The 21,338-nt window shown below is 39.1% G+C and overlaps 1 protein-coding gene across 1 annotated transcript; it reads right to left on the minus strand.

The window, feature by feature from the left end:
- Positions 1-2,545: 2,545 nt before the first annotated feature.
- Positions 2,546-21,242, minus strand: LOC121393868 (interferon-induced very large GTPase 1-like). Its single transcript, XM_041563628.1, has 3 exons — positions 21,131-21,242; positions 16,384-16,447; positions 2,546-9,970 (listed from the first exon to the last, which is right to left on the minus strand). Exon 3 carries the CDS (start codon positions 9,961-9,963, stop codon positions 2,695-2,697), a length of 7,269 nt encoding a protein of 2,422 aa, XP_041419562.1. The 5' UTR covers positions 9,964-9,970; positions 16,384-16,447; positions 21,131-21,242; the 3' UTR covers positions 2,546-2,694.
- Positions 21,243-21,338: the final 96 nt, after the last annotated feature.

Consider the following 21,338-nt stretch of genomic DNA (forward strand, 5'->3'; position numbering starts at 1 on the left):
GCTGTCATTGTGTACCGGAAATGACATCATCGGAAGTGGGCGTGACCAGAAAAAAGGAGCAAATATTTATATTGAGAAGATCCGCAGCCCGACCCGCAACCCGCAGAACCGCCGACCCGCGGCTATACCCGCACCTTGAACTTCAACGAAAAACCCGCATGGTACTGCAGGTTTTTGCGAGTAACCCGCGGGTACCCGACCCGCTGCATGACTCTACTCCTTGACTCTCGCCTTGTGCGGGGTAAGTAACAATACCTTGTTTATTGGAAGGGCTATGGCCATGAGGAGAATTCTTCGGTTCCTGTTGGTGATGTTAGGGCTGATCGTCTCAGGAACCAATTTCATCGTAAGTTTCCTGAGAGACCTGGGGGTCCAGTGGCCCCCCCCAGGTAATGTGACAACTCATCCTGGTAGTCTAGTGGCGGATGGTAGGGAAGGCTGCTGCCCCCTCGGCAGGGACGCCCGCCGCGCCGGAATTCTTCAATGGCGCCGGTTCTCTAGGGTGCGCGCCGTGCGCCTCTTCTTTAATTATAGGCGCGGGTGTGCTGGCGTGATGATGCCAGCGAGAAATGGCGCGAAATTTATGTACTTAAAGGTACATTTTTCATTTCCACACTGCCCGTTATAGGAGTTTGTTCCTGGTGCTTCTGAGCTTTAAGCTAATCTGTCTGAACCTGTTTTGATTCTTGTTGTGACCCCTGCCTGGCTTATGACTATTCTGACCTCTGGATCCTGACCCCTTGCCTGAATACCGACTACCTCTTCTGCTATATCCTTTCTGATCTCCCGGTTTGACCCTTGCCTGCCTGACTACGCTTATTCTCTGCCTGCCTCGACCCAGCCTGATCTGATTATGATTTTGTACCAACTTAATAAATTAAGTTGGTACATTTTTTATCTTTAGCCCTGCTGAGCAGAAGCCCTATGTTTTATTAAAGGCAGCTGTTAGATTTGATACAATAGTTGCTAATATTTCAATAAATGCTGCAGAAAAACCTAGCAATTAATGTAGTAAATTGTAATAGTTCAGATTCTGCACCTGGATCACTGAGCTGCCAGACTAATACACGAGAGACAGGAACACGAAATTTGGACTTCAGTTTTGGAAAAATGGTAAAAAAAAGGAAAGTAATTGAAAAAAGTCTGTAATCCAAAAAGTCTGTAGTCCAAATAGAAGAAGGTGGGTGATGGTCAGTACAAATTTAGAAATAAAGGAAGGAAAAGGAACTCCAGCAGAGTTACTGCAAATTAACTTTTATTCTAAGTGGTGGCAAACACGACATGTTTCGGGTACAATATCCTTTATCAAGTGAATACAGGACTATTAACAAGTGCACCTATTTAAGGCTGTGAACTTTGACCTATACAACTCAATGCAGTCTGGGTAATCCATTTAAAGGGGAATACACTTCTTACATATTCAAAAGCATTGGTGTGTATAGAAGGTCTATTACAGCCTATCCATAGCAATAAAAAACAATGTATACTATATTAACACATTAGTTAGTAACAGCAACCGTGCTCAAGCAGTAATAATGGGCACCGATAACGAAAAAAACGTAATTAATAAAATTAAAAATAGAAAATCAAAACAAACGTCCATTTATTGCCCGTGTATGTTATCTTTACCTGGGATAGGCACTTAGTGCAGTTTTTCCATCATTAAAAAGGTCAGGCTTGGGTATGCAGTGGCCTGTCTAAAGTGAGACTTTTTATTCACCTTTTTTACAAAATTGGACACTTAGATTCACAAATATCTTGGACTTACACAAAAAATGGACATACACGGGCAAAAAATGGACATTTGTTTTGATTTTCAATTTTTCAATTTTTTAAATGTTTCCATTTTTTTCGTTATTGGTGCCCAGTATTACTGCTTGAGCATGGTTGCTGTTACTAACCAATGTGTTAATATAGTATATGTTGTTTTTTATTGCTATAGATAGGCTGTAATAGACCTTCTATACACACCAATACTTTTGAATATGTAAGGCAGAGGTGCCCAAAAGTTAGATCGGGATCTACCAGTAGACCTTTAGCTGGGGATCAGTAGATCTCAAGACACTGTCAACAATCAGCTTGTCTAAATCACCCTCCTGTTTAATTATTTTAATTCAGATATTTATTATGTTATGGTTACATAATAAATAGTAATTTGTTAAATATTCATTTTCTCATAAATCATTTATATCAAAGGTATAAATCAATATTTAAGTAATGGAGCAGAATGGTAAAGCTTTTATGGATGTAGATCATAATGGGAAATCATGACTAAAAGTAGACCTCACATTAGTAAAGTATGGGCACTTCTGATGTAAGGAGTGTATTTCCCTTTAAATGGATTACCCAGACTGCATTGAGTTGTATAGGTCAAAGTTCACATGAGCCTTAAATAGGTGCACTTGTTAATGGTCCTGTATTCACTTGATAAATGGTGTTGTACCCAAGACATGTTGTGTTTGCCATGACTTAAGAATAAAAGTTAATTTGCAGTTACTCTGCTGGAGTTCCTTTTCCTTCCTTTATTTCTGAAAAAAGTCTGAAGAACAAAAAACAAATATAAAGGCTCCATGCAAATTCCCAACAACTGCAACTATTAAAGTTAATTTAAAGGTATACAATCCCTTAAAGATGTATCACATTATCATTTTAAAAGACAAAAAGTGCAATGACGCATCTCCTTTAAATATTGTATTAGATTTTCAGTTCAGCAATGGCATCATCCTTGCTATAGTTATTCCATTGATTAGGGATGGCCCCCCTGTCATAAAACTTATATTTGTAATGAGTTTCTAGATCTTCCTTGAATCGACACACAAACCATTTCCAGTAACATTGCTCTGATTTATCTGGTGTAATAGACCAATCAGAATATGGGGGTCCTGCTGCTTTGTAATTGTTGAATGGAAAGAGGTCATTAGAGGTGGCATCCCGGTAAAATTTCTTATCACTTGCAACCTGAGTGGTGCAGAAGTCTGTGACAAACTGATCTGTACCACGATAACGACAACCGTTTACTGCCTGAGTGCGGTGAAATGGGACACTGTGGTCTCCATCATGCCCAGCTATAGTGTTAGTACAAACAGCTTTACAAAAAGGGCACTGATGCCAACATGCATTAAACTGCTCAAATAATATTTCATGGGGCTGTGTCCTGAAGTTTCTCATGCAGAAATCAGCAAATTCTTCTTTTAGGTTTTCCGTTCCACTTTCTAGGGCCATAGTAACTGCTTTTTGTAGGAAATCTACATCTGTTATGTTCTGGTACTGAAGACTTTTAAAGTCATTTTGTGAAATATTAAGGTTTCCTTCGAGCTCTTGACAGAATGTACCGACCCATGAATCAATATTAGTGTCATTGGATTCCTCAACAGAATTTATACATTCCTCAAAAGAATGAGCGGATTCCTCAACAGCAATATTGGATTTCTTAATTGTTTCTAGTAAAATTCTTTTGTATTTATCAAGGTTACTTATTAAAATGTTAAAAACCTTTGATTTATCACTTTTACCATATTCAGTAACACATTCCTGCAAATACTCAGTAAAAGCCATTTTGGGATGATCAATATACTGAATGTATGTTTGGAAATCTTCCTTTTCAGCCAGAGATTTCAAGAGGTGAAGCTCTAATTTAGATCTGTTCCCATTAAGAGCCGGGTGGTTGGATTTCATTTCACTGACTAAGTCAATAGCTGCCTGGGCAAATACTTGTTCCTTTATAGAATCAGTCAGTTTATCACTTAAGATTTCAGCCAGTGAGGCAATCGATGTCTTTTCTGCAAAAGAATTTTTAAAGATTTTTAAGAAATGATTCTTTTTTGTTTCAAAATGGTTAACTGGGTCATTTTGTTTTCTAAATTCAGTAGAAATGTGTGAAAATCTTGTTGCTGCCTCTTTCAATAAATACAGGGAAACAAACAATGTGAATTCCTTCCTGAACCTGAACATTGGGTTTAGTCCGGTGCTCAGTTCTTTCTCTATGATGTGCAGGATTTCATGAAAGTAGCTGCGCTGATAGTCCATATTATCCCTCTCCTTCTTATCAATATAACTATTAATTATGTATCTTAGTTTTTCTGTTTCCTGTTTTATTTCCATTTTTTCGGTTTTGTTGCATTTTTCAGAACCTATTTCATACCACTTTTCTTTTGTCTGAATATATTTGGAAAACCCTACATAGAAATTAGTCCATTCAGAAGAACTCCTCATCTTGTTGATCAGATCTGTCTCTTTTTTAAAATACTCTAGCAGGATATTGTCCATATCCACAGTAATCTCAGGTAGTTCCAGTTTGGGCCTGGATTCCTTCACTTTTTCAATCCAGTCACTCCACAATTTATTAAAACTTGCTTCTACCTCAACTTCATTTGAGACTTGCTCCTTCAGACATAAAGCCAAATCTCTGCTTTTATTTAATAGCTGAATTTCATATTGTTCTTTCATTTGGTCAGTTTTTTTTCTACTATTTTTTATGTGTATCTGCTCATCCAGATTTTTCTTTACCTCATCGATAAGATCATTTCTAACACCTTCCAGCCTGATCTCAGTTTTTGCTCTCCACTGGATCAATATTTTGCCATCTTTCTCATCACTGAAAAAAACATTCAGGTCCTCGATAACTTGGGAATATTTCTCTTCAAGTTTCCCATGAAGAAAAACTTTGTCTATGTCGTGTATTTCACTGTTAAGAATTTGGTTTTTGAGTTTGTTCTGTAGATTAAGCACATGTTCTCTCATGTCCCATGTCCACTTGTTGTATCTCATTTCTAGCTTGTTGTAGGCTGCAATCTCAAGAGAGTTCTTGAAGCTGAAAACAAAATTCTCATTCAGAAGAGCATTCCACAAGTCAGTTACACTTGTCTTAAAATCTGAAATAGTTAAAATATGGCCTTGTAACTTTCCAGTATCCAGTATAATTTTCTTTAGAGACTGCACATTCTGACTGTAGCTTGGATTGGGGGGAGCCATTGGAGGGTCACCTTCCCAGAGATGAGCAAAGTAGTGAATATGAGTGTTTACATTAAATTTGATCACATCATTAAAGCAAGTAATGTCTGAATGTTCTTGTTCTGCTGCAATTCTTGTCATTTCATCCAGGTTTTCCTGAAGTCGCCTTTGTCCCTTCATATTTTTCTCAGCTGCTGTGATTTCCCCAACATTCTGATGAACAAATAGGCATCCTGGTTTGAGATTTACTATTTTCATTCTCAGGAATGCCTGAACAGCTATCTGTAGAATGTCTTGCATTTCCGATGGATTTTCCCCATAGATGTTAATCAGTGTGATGTTGCCCAAGCCAATTACAAAAGCAGCCAGTTCATTGTCATGGTTTAAAGTTATTTCATTGGACAGTTCCATGGCTCTTAAACCTTCAGTATCTATTATAAGCACAAAGTCAAAGTTTGTTTCTTTATTTAGTTGCTCATCAACCTTCACAAGCTGCATAAATGCCCCCCGAGTGCATCTGCCTGCACTTACTGCAAATTCCAGGCCAAACATGGCATTAAGCAGAGTCGATTTCCCAGAACTTTGTATTCCAAGAACAGAGAGAACAAAAAGTTTCTTATCTCCAAGTATTTCTACCAGTTTATCTAAAACAGCTCCTATCCATCTCAGAGGCACATGTGCAGAATCCCCATCCATCAGTTCTATTGGGTACCCAGAGACCATGAGATTGGCGCCAATTTCAGGTAACAAATCAAAACCATTATCATCTTTAGAATATGTTACTAAAGCCTCATAGATCTGTCCCACTTCCCTAAGGATGTGTTCAAGTCCAAACATTGAATCATTAATCTCATCTGATAGACAGTTTAATTCCTTTTGCATAACTTCTACAGATTTTTTATCTTTCTCTTCTTCATTTGCTCTTTGAATATCTGACCACAAGTCATGAAATCTTTGGTTTAGTTGTGGGAGAACTTCCACAGTTAATTTGTCTAAATTTATTTTAAGCCACTGCAGAAAGTACATTTTTGAGAAATCTGAGTGTGACTGTAATATTTTTAAAAAACACATCATAAATACATTGAGTGGAAAGGCTCTGTCTAGCTGATTCTGTCTGAGTTGACTCTTCTCTGACTCAATGTTACTGCGTTGTTGCTCAATGCTTTGATTGCTGTTTCCCTTGAGACGATTGAGTTCTTTGTCTTTCTGACACCATTTGTGCCACAGATCCCCTTGTAATGGAAGAAACTCCTTCTTAATTTCTACAGCTTTTTTTTCTTGTAGCAAAGACATTAGAGTCTGAGCTTGTTCCTTTGTAGATTTACATATTTGGCTTTTTACATCAACAGTGATACCATAGTCTTGTGCAAGGCCTACACAGTCATCAAGAGAACAAGGCCTCTCTGTATTCCCTATCCTGCTTGCAATTATTGTTTTTAGTTCTTGAAGTAATTCTGCCTCGTTTTTATTCTTTGTGCCAATTTTCACTTTATTACCAGCACCTGGCAAGATATGTTCTTTGTCAGTAAACAAAAATATTAAAGATTTAGGACATTGATAGAACTTTAGTAGAAATTCTCTGCTCTTTGTATCTTTCAAGTCAGCCTCTGTTAAAAGTATGACAATGACTGAGGCAATGTCCAGTAAGAAGTTGACTTGCTTATCATGCTCTCGTAGATCCCCATGGAGATTTGTAAAAGCGATGCAGTCATCAAACAAGTCATCATCCCTACCCCCTGGACAATACCAGGCAATCTCTGCAATACCTTTCATTAGTATTGATTTTTTTGTGCTGCCTTCACAGTGTCGATGATAAAAGATGTCATGTTTTCGCTTACTCATCAAAGAATTAATAAGTTGGGATTTTGAGGTGCAAGAGTCACCAAACCGTAAGAAACCTACAATTGGAATTTGAGCATCATTTACATATCTCTGGCTAGATTTTGGTATCTTACTTTCACATTGAGGTTTGTTCTGCCATTTCTTTTGTACATCACAGAATGCCCAGAGTGGAAATTCTATATTCCCAGTATTAGGATCAGGCACCAAGAGGGGAAGGGCAAATTGACAAAATGAAAGTTTTTTGTAGATGTATTGTCTGGTTAAATCATCAGCACAGTGTAAAATTGCCATCTGGAGATCCATGGGGTTGATAGTCTGTGCATTTGTATTCAGTTTGTTACACTGTACTTCTGTGAGTGTAAAAAAACTATCAAAACTATTCATGCCTGAGTCAGTAAGATTCTCAGTGGTGGGTCTCTCTGTTACATTCTCTTGGGTGCATGGCCCAGTGCTGAACTTACCAGATGTATTGTCATAACTGTGTTTTAAATATCTTGCCCGGTAATCAAAACTTAGCAGTTTTTGCAAAAATTGGAATGCTGGAGACTTATGAGCAATATTACATATGATATGGAAGTCAGAAATCTTCAGTTTTTTTGAATAGTAACATTCAAGATCAATTTGTTTAAGTAAATTCTGGAAATCTACATTTGTGTTCTGGACTTTGATTTCTGAGGCAAAAATTTCATGATTTCTTTTATTTTGACTAATACGTTCCAGTTCCTGAGAAACGACATTTAATTCTGCATCATTTATTTTGTTTTGTGATGAAATGAATGCTTGAAGGTCATTTTCCAGACTAATGGAATCTGAATTTTCAGAATTTTTTTTCAGAATTTTTTTTACAGTAACAGAAATTGAATTGCCCAGGAATTTAACCATGAAATTAAGACGTTGTATTTTGTCTTCCGTTGATGGCTGATCACGGTTTCCTACAATGGTCAAACCAGCAAGCAATACATAGGCCTGGGATTTCTGTTTACTTTCCTTTCTTAGTTTTGTGTATTTACGATGATAGGCTATATAAATATTGTCATCCAGATGTTCAATATCTTTCAATACCAAAATACCTTGAAATGCATAATTCTGTAGAGAAAATCCTGATTTGTTAGCCGTACAAAGAAATAGAAGTTCTGCATCAAATTCATTGACGATTCTCTTGGATTTCAGCAATGAACACAATGCACGAGTAATTTGTATTGTTGCTTTTACTTTTGCCTTGTGAGTCTCTTCTTCATTTGGATGATGATGACTGAGCACCCTACGAATATCTTCCTTTGATTCGTGCACTTTGTCAGTAAACTGTGTATATGCAGAAATGGAAATATCTTGATATTCTTTTATCTTTGAATCATGAATCCATTTTAATATAAATGACTTCTTTGTAAAATCTTTAGATGAATAAATTTCAGGCTCAAGAATTGCACAAAGTAGCAATTTTATCATATCATTTTCAGGGGAAGATTTGTATTTTTCAGCAACTTTTGTCAGGAAGTCCTGAAAGTCTCTATCATCTAGGCATAGGTCTACCCAAGAATGAGAGTTATTTGTGGCTTGGTTTATTGCATGTTTATGGTCAAGAAGAGCCATCAAGTGTTCTTTAGCATTTTCAACTTTAAATGACTTCATTCCCTGCAAAGTATTTTTTATTTTATCCATGTCATACCATAGATATTTTCCATAAAATGTTTCTATGGGGAGATTAGTCAGCAATTTGTATGAATTAGCAAGACATGTTGCAATCTTCAGACTATTATTAAATTCATCTCTGTGATTACACAGAATGACTTCCCATATGGGCATCAGCTGGAAACCTCGGTCAATAATACTCCATGTTTTACTATTGTTTAGAAGACCTGCCTTCCATTGTTGTGGAGAATCTTTTATTGGAGGACCTCCAGTTTTCATCACCAAAACAGAAATGTTTTTTGAAATATTTGAATCATCAATGTAAAGTGGGGGTTTTGAGCTTATAACATCCAAGTTTGCTCCCCGCCCATAGTAAGTAGCTGCCATAAAGCCATCAAGCACTTTAGATATTGTTTTCTTGGCTTCATGCAACTGGTCAACCTTCAATCTCTTGCTTGATGCTTTCCACCAGAAAATTCCTCCAAAATGTATAGGGCCCAAGTTGACATGTGACCCAAATCGTTTATAAAAATATTGACATTCATTTGTTATTGTTTCGTTATCTGTGTTAGGATCTTCAATTTTATTCTCAATTTCTTTTAAACATTGTAAAGCAGCTTCGGAAAGCCTGATTTGGTCCTTTGTAAAATAACAGGAAGCTAGAGGAATGCAGTTAAATTTAGTTGCAGAAATGTAAGTCTGCTCATCAAATGTGTCACTTGCTGTTTTAGAATCACTACAGTTTGGGTGGTTTTCAATACCAAGATCCAAAAAGCCACCTGTGATACAACAACTAAGACTTAATCCAAGTTTCTCAACTGACATTTGAAAATCCTTTTCTTTATCAATGGATGTAAATTCCCTTTGCCATAGAAACTTTCCCTGTTCTGGTCCAAATATCTTGAAACCATGGGGAACACAAATTAATTTCTCATGTTTCTGAAGCAAATCATTCCTGTTATTAGTTATATAGATCCCCTCAAGAGCTAATCCTCCTGACGCCAGTTTTAGGATGTCTTCATCTGACAGATTTTCTCTTTGTAAAAATGATTCCTCTATTGTGTTGATTTGACCCTGGAAGAAATTTATTAAATCAACTAATTTTTTGTCTGTGGGTGGTTGATATTCATTAGGGATCTGCATGGCTTTCCTTAATTTCTTCTCTTTCCATCTGACAATTTCATCATCTTTACTCTTTCCTTCATCATTTAACTGTTTCAGTTCCTTCAGTATTTCAGCAGCATGTTCATTTCTTGCTTTCAATGATTTCGAATGAATTTGTAGGGTTTCAGTCAAGTCATTGCTGCTGTCTGGCAGGTTAAACAGTTTCCGCAAAGCCATTTTCTCAGAGGCAAATTTGATTTTGACTTCTAGTTCTGTATAATCGTCATAATCCAAATATTGTAATGCTTGAGAACTCTGAAGACCAATCTTTTCTGTAATTAGGGTAATCCAATAACCAGTGTCCAGACCTGTGTCAAGGAGCTTCTGTGAAATTTCCTCATTGTTTCTATTCATTTGCTTAGTTTGCTCTTCCTCCATTGATTTCCTAGTAGAGCACAGAATTTGGCATAAATTGTACAAAATGTCATTTGTCAACTTAATAATATATACCTAAAGAAGATGTACAGTATATTTAACCCTTGAACTAAATTTAAAATATAAGTGTTTTATTGTTGTGTACTTAAGAACAAACCCCCCCAATAAGAAAAGCCCTATCTACTACCCTAGCTAGTCCCCCTACCTGCACCCCCCCCCACTTAGTTCATTACTCCTGAAAGTGTCCCTAATAGCGTACCTGTATTTAAAAAATAATTTTGGATTGATTTATTCCTTGCTGCAGTACCATTTTCCATCTCAATTTTAGCTTGTCTGGTAACCTGATAAAAGAGCCAGCTAAATTGAATATCTTAAAAGTAATTTTTTTCTTACCAATGTAACACTATTTTGGATTATACAAACCAAACAGGGGTTAATGTCCAGCTAGTGATTACAGCATGGGTTACATGTCACTCTAACACTTAAGGTAGGGCCTTCGCTAAGTGGAAGAATAAACGTGTAGTGTAGCGAAACTATAACTCCCACAGGCTACTGTGCAATAAAAATGTAAAAGAATGGATGCCAGGAGGTTCTTGCAGTAAAACTATGTGATAATTTATTTGACCCACAGGGTTACTAACAAACAAAGAGGCATATGCAGTATAACATCAGCAGGCTAGGACAGGTTGGATGAGACAGCTGAGAATGTGACTCCCCTGCAGATGTACAATTTTCAATTAGATAGCACCAAGCAGGAAAGTTTCTTTAAAAGGCCTTTATTAAAAAGGGCTTTTCTTGGACAGATATACAGCAACGCTTCCTCAAGCTGATGTAGTCAATTAGGATGTAGTCAAGTAGTAAGGCAGACTTACAGGCAGATATACCTCAAATGATGGAGCACAGAGCTGTTCTTTCTTTCTTTCCTCACTGTCTTACTCTCCTAGAGAGTCTATAACAGATCTAATCCTGTCTCTAGCTAACCTCGATCATAGGGTCCATGCTCCCCGACTTGACTCTCTAGAGGTACTGGTCACTCTAGGGCAAAAGGGCTTTACTGGGCCTTGGTATACCCAGGTTCAGAGGAAACATCCAGATGATTAGGACACCAGGAGCCAAAGAGGAAGACCATCCCTTTCCAAAGACTATATTAAAGTGTGGCAAGTGGCCATTACACCTTTTGGCCAATAACTGGGATAGGTGAAAGTAAACTAGATACATGGGCTTTTGCCCAGCAACTAGGGAAATCAGAAAGTGTAGGGATTTAAAGCCATAGGGGCACATTAACCCTATGGGTCCCTACACAAATTTTCACCAACACTTCTATCAAACTATAAAGGTTTTCCTTTGGAACTACGTTCCTTGCTTAGAAGGGGAATATACTGACATGTATATTTATTAAGCAGCATTCTAAAGACATTCCCCTTTCTTGCCTGTGTCTACCCCTGGGAAAAACTTCCCCAGTTAATGTATTACAGAAATGCCCTTATACTGGCAAAGTTTACACGTCTAAAATTTTGTGTTTTCGTTCCTTCCTTATAGAGTTGTTTCTGCAATATTTCAGCCCTCTGTACCACAGAAGTTGGACAGCACTGCTTTACAACATGGTTTTAATTCGGGTTTTACATAAAGACAAACTCCTCCACCCACCAGGTCTCAGTGATACCAATTATATAAATAAACTCTCCCATTTTGCCAATGTAGGGATCCGTAGGGTTAATTCCCCTATGGTCTGAAACCACATGTTGGGAATCCCCTGCCTGTCCAGCTACAGCTTGAAGTTAGAGTGAAGGGAAGAGCAGGAGCCCTTGTCCCTGTGCAGTGTGTCTGACAGATACCGGAGGGTTTCACAAGCTGTCGCTACTGCGCTATTTTATATAGGCAGAGCCATGTGCTCACCCTGCCATTGCTGATTTCTATTTCACTAGGGATAGAGTGATTATGAGCTGCTTTAAGATGTAGGGGCTAAAATGAGTTTGATAGCCCTGCATGCTGAGGCAGGGTACTCCAAATCCTGTAAGCTTAACCATGCAGGTTTAGAGACTTCGGATGAACTTTTTGTATGCTAGCACTATGGAGAGTGCTGGGAGCTGTAAGTCAGCAGAGGAGGACTTTGTGTGCTCACACTATGGAGAGTACTGGGTACTGTTTTGGCTCTGGATGAGCCTACCCATTTGAGTGAACCCCCGGGTTAGTTGTGCCCAGGGGAGGGTAGAGAGAGAAAGGATCCAGCATGTGTTCCTGTACAGATACAGGCTTTGTTCATGTGCCTGCCACTTGGGAGAAAATACATTTGTCCAGTGGGAGAGGTATTTAGGCAGGTAGCACTACCTGAGAAACTAAAGAGCTCTTTGGAGAAAAGGGACTGAGACTCTTTGTCCACCAGGAGTGGAGTGTGGGACTTTGCCTGGCAAGGAGGTGCCAGGATGGATCTGCAAATATTCCCAATGTAAAAGTGGGTCATTATTATTGTAATAACTTACCCCGGTAGGGGTTGTGGAGTTCGGCAGGGACGCCCGCCGCACTCCAAGCGGGGATGCCCGCAGGGATCTTCTGCACCTAGGGCGCGCGCACCGCTTCCGCCCGCGTCTTAAAGGCGCAGGCGCGCTGACGTGTGATGTCAGCGCGCAATGGCGTGAGTTTTGAATATATTTAAAGGGACAGTTTGTAATTGTAGATTGCCCGTGATAGGATTGATATCCTGGTGCTTCCTGTGCTTGTGCTTGCTGATCCTGACCTTGATTCTTGTTTGATTACCCGTGTTTGACCCTGCTTGTATACTGACTACTCTGAACTCTGAATATTGACCCAGCCTGAACTTTGACCACTCTCTTGCCTGATCCCATCTGTCTGATTGATACCCGGTTTTGACCCTTGCCTGCCTGACGATTCTGATATCCGCCTGCCTCGATCCAGCCTGTCTGACCATCCGATTGCCTTGACCTCTGTACCGTGACCTTCGGCCTAAAGACTCTGCTAACAGCCGTGCCCCTTTGCCAGCCAGAACATCTCGCCTTGCACCCCTCGTTAAGTCCAGGTGGCACCCAAGTAAGCTGAGGGCTCCTCCCGAAGCCCAACGGTGGTCACACTACTATTGAAGACGAGCCGAGACCAGGGTGCTTGGCATTTGTTCTGGTATCGGGTGCCGGCCGTGACAATTATGATGTGAATGAATAATTACTTTGCCTTTAATTTTATATAAAGGAATGTGTTTTTTTGCAAACAGTATTGTTTTCCTAATGGGGCCACTCACAGGTGCATTCCTGGATTCCATTAGGTGGAGGCACTGCCATGAGAGGTAATTTCCAGTAGCCTTTCACTTAACAAAGGGGACTCAGGACCTGGTATATTGTAAGGGTGTATAACCTTGGCACAAGGGGGGTAACCAAGAGGGCGTTAAACCAGCATACAGTGGGGGCTGCTGAGTATTAATCTGTTTTCCTCCTAACAGAGGGACCTCCTTAGTTAGTAAACTGTATGTCCCCCTCACTTCTCCCCATGACCTCTTACTAATCCCACTACTCTGTCAACCCTAGCTTTCCCATAATACCCTAGCTCACCCCCGCCTAATTTAAACACTTCTCCCACCTTTTAGCCATTATTTCCCCTAGGACAGTGGACACCCTTCCATTGAGGTGCAATCCGTCATTGAATAGGTTGTACCCCAAGGAAAAATCAGTCAAGTGCTCTAGGAACCCAACCCCTTCCTTCCTACACCAAGACTTGAGCCACATATTTATATAATTATATTATATTTTATTTAGCTCCCAAAGCTCCTGCTGTCTTCCTAAACTTGCAAAATGTCTCTGAAAATGACATTGGAAGACCTTCCCTTTAAAGACATGGATCACATTTGAGTTAACTTTAGCATGTTACAGGATGGCCAATTCTAAGCAACTTTTCAATTGGTCTTAAGTATTTATTGTTTTATAGTTTTTTGAATTTGCCTTCTTCTGCTGACTCTTTCCAGCTTTCGAATTGGGGTCAATGACCCCACAAATGCTCTGTAAGGCTATAAATGTATTGTTATTGCTACTTTTGATTACTCATCTTTTTATTAAGGCCTCTCCTATTCATACTCCAGTTTCTTATTCAAATGGTTGCTAGAGTAATTTGGACCCTAGCAACCAGATTGTTAACATTACAAACTGGAGAGCTGCTGAATAAAAACTAAATAACTCAAAAACCATAAATAATAAAAATTAAAACTGTCTAACTACTTTGCTGAGCTGTCCGACTACTGTTATTTTGTATCAACAGCCATCTGTCCTCAGCCTGTATCCTCCAAACCCCACAATTCCCTGCACACGTGATTTCAGTAAGGAAAGGAACATCCCAGTGCAATGCATTGTGGGTTATGTAGTTCCTGTATGCTGTCTGTAAGGTGTGGAGAAGTTGTTACAATTTGTTACATCAGTGTTTAGTCCCTCCTTCCCTGCCAGGATTTCAAATGATGCAGAAAGAGAAGAACTGTTAAACAGCTGGATTTCAGCATAGAAAATGCCATTTATTCAAAATTTTTGAAGAAACGGGTAACTGTGATGGGTATATTAGGAGTTTCTGTGTTATGTGGGTCTCTATCAAATTTTGGTTTGGAACCCGGAGTTCCCTTTAATGTATTACAGTAAGCATTCTTATGAAAGTGTGAAAACATTTTGTCTTGTTATCGGAGAAACTGCCATTCATGTAACAATTAGTGGGTGTGAAAATGCTCTGCTTCTTGCAGATTATAAGTGTCATGTAATGTCAGGCTGGACTGCAGGTGAGTGGCTGGCAAGTATGAGCCTAAGTGCTTGGTAACATGATGTCTCCATGTTTGGTGTCTAGAAGAACCAGAAATACATAATGCACTCAGAATTAGATTTAATGAGGAACTTAAACAGATGATAAAGATGAAAAATATAACCTGACGATAAGTCAGAATAACAAGACAGATGTTGGGGGTAGGCTGCAAGCTGAAGCAAGCGAGAGGTCTTTGACAGGCGGTAGGTAATACAAGTCCATGGAACAGGCCAGGGGTCAAAACCAGGAGATCAGAATAAAGGCAGAGTAGCAGGAACAAGGGACAAACAGGACTGAGGAACAAGGCAAATTGGGACCAAAGAACATGGCAAATGAGGAACTCGGGCACAAAGGGGGTTATAACACAAACAAGAGTTAATGATGCAGCAATAGCTGGGATACAGGCACTGGCTTATACAGGGTCTTGATGGCAAGATTGTTAGCACCTGGCTTTAACAAGATGAGAAGTGGAGACTATGAAAACAACAGAGAATAAAGCTTTACTGGGCCTTGTTGTACCCAGGCTCTCTGGAAACATCCAGCTGGATCAGCACCCAGAAGCCAAAGAGAAAGATCTGCCCCTTCTCACTCACTATACCAAAGTGTGACAGGAAGTGGTCACAACACCTCTTGGCCAATAACTGGGATATGTAAATTACATCTAGCTACATGGGCATCTGAAGAGCAAATAGGGAGATCAGGAATTTTAGGGATTTAAAGCCATAGGGGCATATTAACCCTATGGGTCCCTACAGTATTATCTGGAATAAGCCAAATTCCATGCACTAATTCAGAGAGATTTATTAGCAGCGGAGAAAGTCATGGATCAAGGAAAGGTTTGGGAATATAATTAATCCTACATGAATAGCATTAGTATGTATGTATAACTTTATTTCTAAAGCACTGCAAGGATATGCAGCGATATGTACAATCTTACAATATAGACACGTAAACTGAGTATTATATTATCAAGGAATATTTATATTAATGGACAGATAAGTATAATTTAGTAAGTGTAGGGAAGTAGGGCAAAACCCTTGCCCTTATCCCTGTAAGATCAGGCATAGAGGCTGCGTTTGTATGCTTTAAGCTGTTACCTAGCAACCAGCTGTTCTGTGATCTCAGTGCAGCAGGAAGTGACACAGCAGCTAGTGAGTTGCCACCTGGTTAGGAGTGCTATCTGTATTATTTTTTCCATTTATTTTAGATAAACCGTTATTTAGTTTAACCAATACTGTGTGTGTGTTATTACTGTATTCCTAGTGGGGTCACCCATAGGTGCATTCCCGGATTCCACTAGGTGGAGGCTCTTTGCTAGTAAGTACCAGGTACCCAGTCTCTCCCAATACCACTGCAGAGGGGCTCAGGTTTGTCCCGTGTCATCAGGTAAGCGCCACACATGGAGTATAACACTGACAGAAGGGGTGTCAAAAGGGTTACATAAGTTTTATATAGCTGAGAAAATAATACTAGACAATTGGTAATTGGTGTTGCTACTGTGGTATCAACCCCATTTTTCAGAGTTGTTTATGCTGCTTGCTATGTAATCAAATGGGGCCACCCTGGGTACATCGATAATATAATCACACGTTTCAGACAATAAATAAGAGGAAAAAAGCATAGTGCCACTATGACTTGAATTACCTTTCTTCTTTATTATCTACAAGAAGTTCAGAAAACCTTCATGTAGCCTCTGCCCATTCTGTACCTGTTAAACAAAAGAGATGAAATAGGATAAGCATCCAAGGGCAAACAGACAGAAACAGACCTTTGGATATACAGTTGGTCCAAACACCAACCTGACTGTCAATTTGAAATCGCAGGGATCAATGAAACTGGCCTTTTTGAGTCAAAAAGGAATTTTTACCTTGTGAGACTGAATAGGCAGTTGACATTCTGGGGAATTTGCTTTCTCTGGATCAGTATAAATAGTTTTCAATGTATTCTTAAAGTAACTGTGGGTGATTTATAATGAAAATGATCACAGGCCTGGGGTATTAGCAGGTGATTGAGGGGGTGGAGGTTGAGGTAAATGAGACAGGATGGTTTGTCAAAGTCCTGCTTAATTGGAACTTCTGAGGATAATGAGGGGGGGGCAGAGAAAAGAGCAGAAAAGTTACAATAATACACACTGGGGAAAATCAAACAACATGAGAACAAAGAATCCCTGGTGGCTCAGTGGGAACCTGATCAGGCCAAGAAACACACAGGAAAGTGTTTGAATCTGGCAATTCCATCACACAAAATAACTGGCACAAATCCTGCATGTAGAGAGACAGTCAGTCTAGTGAATTTTAAAGAGTGAAGACACATGCAGATACTTGCCACGTTTTTGGTCGGTCCACACCGCTAGCTGTTTGTGGCACAAATGCACTAGCAAAGAATGCCATTGGCAAAAGTTGAAACCGCAAGCGTATTTATGCATCGGTTTACTTTTTTAAAAAACTGTGGGTCAGCCCGCCCCAAAAAAGTGGCAAGTATCCACATGTATGTCCATAGCCGAATACATCTTCTATGCAAAATGAGCCCCCCCAACTCCAACTGTCAATCAAAAGTTGTTTTTATGAAAACAGAAGTTTTTATGAATTAGATTTAGAAAAGATCTTACTCCAGTACACTGAAGCTTATATTACATTTTCATGTTCATGATAGTTCCCCTTTAAGGCAGTTTATTGATACACAGGTTTGCCTGTTCCATTTTACAAACAATTTCTGCCCACTGGTCTCTACCTTTAGGGCTCTTTAGCGCAGGAATAGACGCATTTCATTTTTTCCAATGGGGCTTTACTCATACAGGCACGTGTAGGCGCCGAACGCAGGAAAAATGCAGCATGTTGCGTCTCAACCTGCGTTCGTCGCCTACATGCGCCTGTGTGAGTACAGCCCCATTGAAAAGAACTTAATGCGTCTATTCCTGCGCTCCCCTGCGGCTGAACGCAGAAAAACGGAACGCAGGGGAGCGCAGCTACAACCGCTCGTGAGTAAGAGCCCTTAAAGATTTGATAAATTCCCTCACTAAACTGGGCCCCTCGAGGACTACCAGTAACACAACACATATGTTAGTCACCCCAGTACTCACAGTACTTCTTTGTGGGGATTACGCAGCCTCCTGGCTCTTTAGCAACACTATGTAGAACATAAAGGCAAAACAAGCTTTACTCCTATGCTCACTCTCCCACATATGTTACTGTGTATAATGTAAAACAGTGAGTATGAATGGGGTGGCGGCCTCAGACTGTAAGCCCAAATACGATTTTTCTTCAGCACACCACTTACGTTTTTCAGGGTGCATCCACTCCCAAGTGCCTCCAAGTCAGCCAAATTCCTTATCTTGAATAACAGGATATGAATCACACCATCCTCCGCTGAAATAAAATTCCATTTTATTTCAGCGGAATTTCACACACAAGCTTTTGGGGGAAAACCCCTTCCTCAGGTGCATTACACACAAAGTGAACCTCATGCTTTAAGTGCCCCTTACATCATGTGACCATTCACCAATTTCATTAACCCCTTAACATCTTAGTACAAAAAGTCCTTATTCCATAGTCATACAGTCTCAATTCATTTTAGGTGCATAATTCAATACCTGTAATACATAAATAAATAACTCATCTTAATTGAAAAACTAGTTAATACAGTTAGTACATCATACAAATCAATCCAATATCAAAGTCTTACATTATTCAGTTATAAAAAACATTGCAAACTAAAATTTTCATTTAATCTCATCGGCATAAGAGAATCTAGTCGTTTTATCCACACTGCCTCTTTTCTTAGTAACTGTTTCCTTATGTTTCCTCCTCTGACAGAACTTACTTGCTCTAATATTGTCCATCTTAACTGCGACACTGTGGGGCACATTTACTAAGCTCGAGTGAAGGATTCGAAGTAAAAAAACTTTGAATTTCGTAGGTTTTTTTGGGTACTTCGACCATCAGATAGGCTACTTCCACCTCTGACTACGACTTCGACTTCAATTTGAACGATTCAAACTAAAAATCGTTTGACTATTCGACCATTCGATAGTCGAAGTACTGTCTCTTTAAAAAAAACTTTGACTACCTACTTCGCCACTTTAAACCTACCGAGCTACAATGTTAGCCTATGGGGACCTTCCCCATTACTTTTCTAAGGGTTTTTTGATTGAAGGAAAATCCTTCGATTGATGGATTAAAATCCTTCGAATCGTTCGATTTGAAGGATTTAATCGTTCAATCGAAGAATTTCTGGTAAATCCTTCTACTTCGATATTCAAAGTCAAAGGATTTTACTTTGAGGGTCGAATATCGAGGGTTAATTAACCCTCGATATTCGACCCTTAGTAAATGTGCCCCTTTTTATTTAATGTGAAAAAACGTTTGGCTACTGATAATTCAGAGATTCTGCCTTTCTTTTCTTGCTGTTTATTTCTTTCTTCCAGCTCTGCTGTATAATTTCTTATTTTGCTTTTATGTTCATTTAACCGAGCCTTAATGGATCTACTGCTATTTCTATTTCATGTTTTTGGAGCAATACTATGTACAACAGGTAGGGTGCGCTATGGGAGCTAATATGGCTATATGGCTAATATGGCTCCCATATATGCCAATACCTTCATGTATATGCTGAAAACCTCGGCTTATACTCGGGTCAAGCGCAAAAACGGTCGCCGGCATCTAAGAATAGTCGCCGGCGCCTAAGAATAGTCGCCGGTGTCCAAGAATAGTCGCTGGCGTCCAAGAATAGTCTCCAAAAATATTCGCCGGCATCCGAAAACGAGACGCCGGCACCTCCAATGGGAGCAGAAACCCTCAATTTTTTGATTGAAACTTACCAGAAGCTGCTTCATTTCTCACTCTCGGCTTATACTCGAGTCAATAAGCTTTCCCAGTTTTTGGAGGTAAAATTAGGTACCTCGACTTATACTTGGGACGGCTTATACTCGAGTATATACGGTAGGCAGATTCTAAACAGTAAGTGGAGTAACCATATTTTATACTATTGGCGCTATGTGAATGACGTCTTTCTGATATGAGACGGGACTACTGAGCAATTTGAATGTATGGTTAAGGATATTAACCAAATACATGATACTATTAAGTTTACCTATGAATATTCGGATGAAGAACTTGCATATTTGGACTTAAAAGTGAGAATTGAGGAAAGTGTATTAACAACATCAATGCACTATAAACCCACAGATTGTAATACTGTATTATTATCATCAAGTTGTCATCCACCAGGTGTATCTAAAGGTCTTCCACGGAGCCAGCTAAACAGAGTTAAACGGAATACTTGCAAAGATAGTACTTATGAAATGGAGGCAGATGCGATGATTACTAAATGTGTAAAGAGAGGCTATTTGTAAACCAATGAAATCAAATAAAACAAGAAATAAAAAGTGTGGAAATGTAAGGAATTGTTAAATAATGAACAGAAACAAGATAAACCAAAATGAACTAAAATTCCTTTCATATCCTTTCATTTGGCCGGTTAACACCTTTTGTAAAACGAATAATTTTTTAAAAAAATGGAAACTATTGCAAACGGATAGAGAAATTGGTAAACTCCACCTTTATTTTCATATAGAACAGGGAGAACAAAAGGAAAAATGGTATCCAAAAAAGTCCTAAGAAAAGATAGGAATATGGGATTATTGGCACCCCTAAAAATGGCACTTTTGGATGTGGAGATTGTGAACACTGTAATGGAATCATACGCGGGGAGACAATAGCGCACCCAACAAAAGGTTTTCCCATTAGGATTAATGGGCACTTTACATGTACAGGTATAGGATCCCTTATCCAGAAACCCCATATCCAAAAAGCTCTGAATTACGGAATGGCTGTCTCCCATAGACTCCATTTTATCCAAATAATTCTAATTTTTAAAAATAATTTCCTTTTTTCTGTGTAATAATAAAACAGCAGCTTATACTTGATCCCAACTAAGATATAATTAATCCTTATTGGAAGCAAAACCAGCCTATTGGGTTTATTTGAGGTTTACATAATTTTCTAGTCGATTAAAGTATAAAAATATGAATTACAGAAAGATTCATTATCCGGAAAACCCCAGGTCCCGAGCATTCTGGATAACAGGTCAAAGGGGCACTTAAAGCATGAGGTTCACTTTGTGTGTAATGCACCTGAGGAAGGGGTTTTCCCCCGAAAGCTTGTGTGTGAAATTCCGCTGAAATAAAATGTTTTAAAGGCAAAGCCTGAGGATGGTGTGATTCATATCCTGTTATTCAAGAATCAGACTGTAAGCTCCACTGGGGCAGGGACTGAGGTGAAGACTAAAATTCTCTGTAAAGAAGTGTGTAACTGTGTTTAAGTAGGGTGTATATATATAGGCTTATAATTCCTTTTAAGATGAATAAACTATAAAACAATAATTATACAGTTACCTTCTGCCAGTAGCTCTGGGCGTCTCTTCTAGTCTGTGAATCAGAACAGTCTCACAGCTGTATGTGCAGTGTATGTATATATGTGTATATAGGGCAGGAATTGCTTTCACATTCATAATCAATGGATTCCCCATAAACTGCACTCTCTCTAGTTATTTGTGTTGCAATATGGACACTGTGGGATGTGGTTTGGCTCAGTCATGAGATT

This window comes from Xenopus laevis, chromosome 5L (genome assembly GCF_017654675.1).
Source record: "Xenopus laevis strain J_2021 chromosome 5L, Xenopus_laevis_v10.1, whole genome shotgun sequence".
Taxonomy (NCBI): domain Eukaryota; kingdom Metazoa; phylum Chordata; class Amphibia; order Anura; family Pipidae; genus Xenopus; species Xenopus laevis.

Coding starts and splice junctions, on each gene's coding strand:
- LOC121393868 (XM_041563628.1), bottom strand. CDS start 9,963: ATGGAGGAAGAGCAAACTAAGCAAATGAATAGAAACAATGAGGAAATT.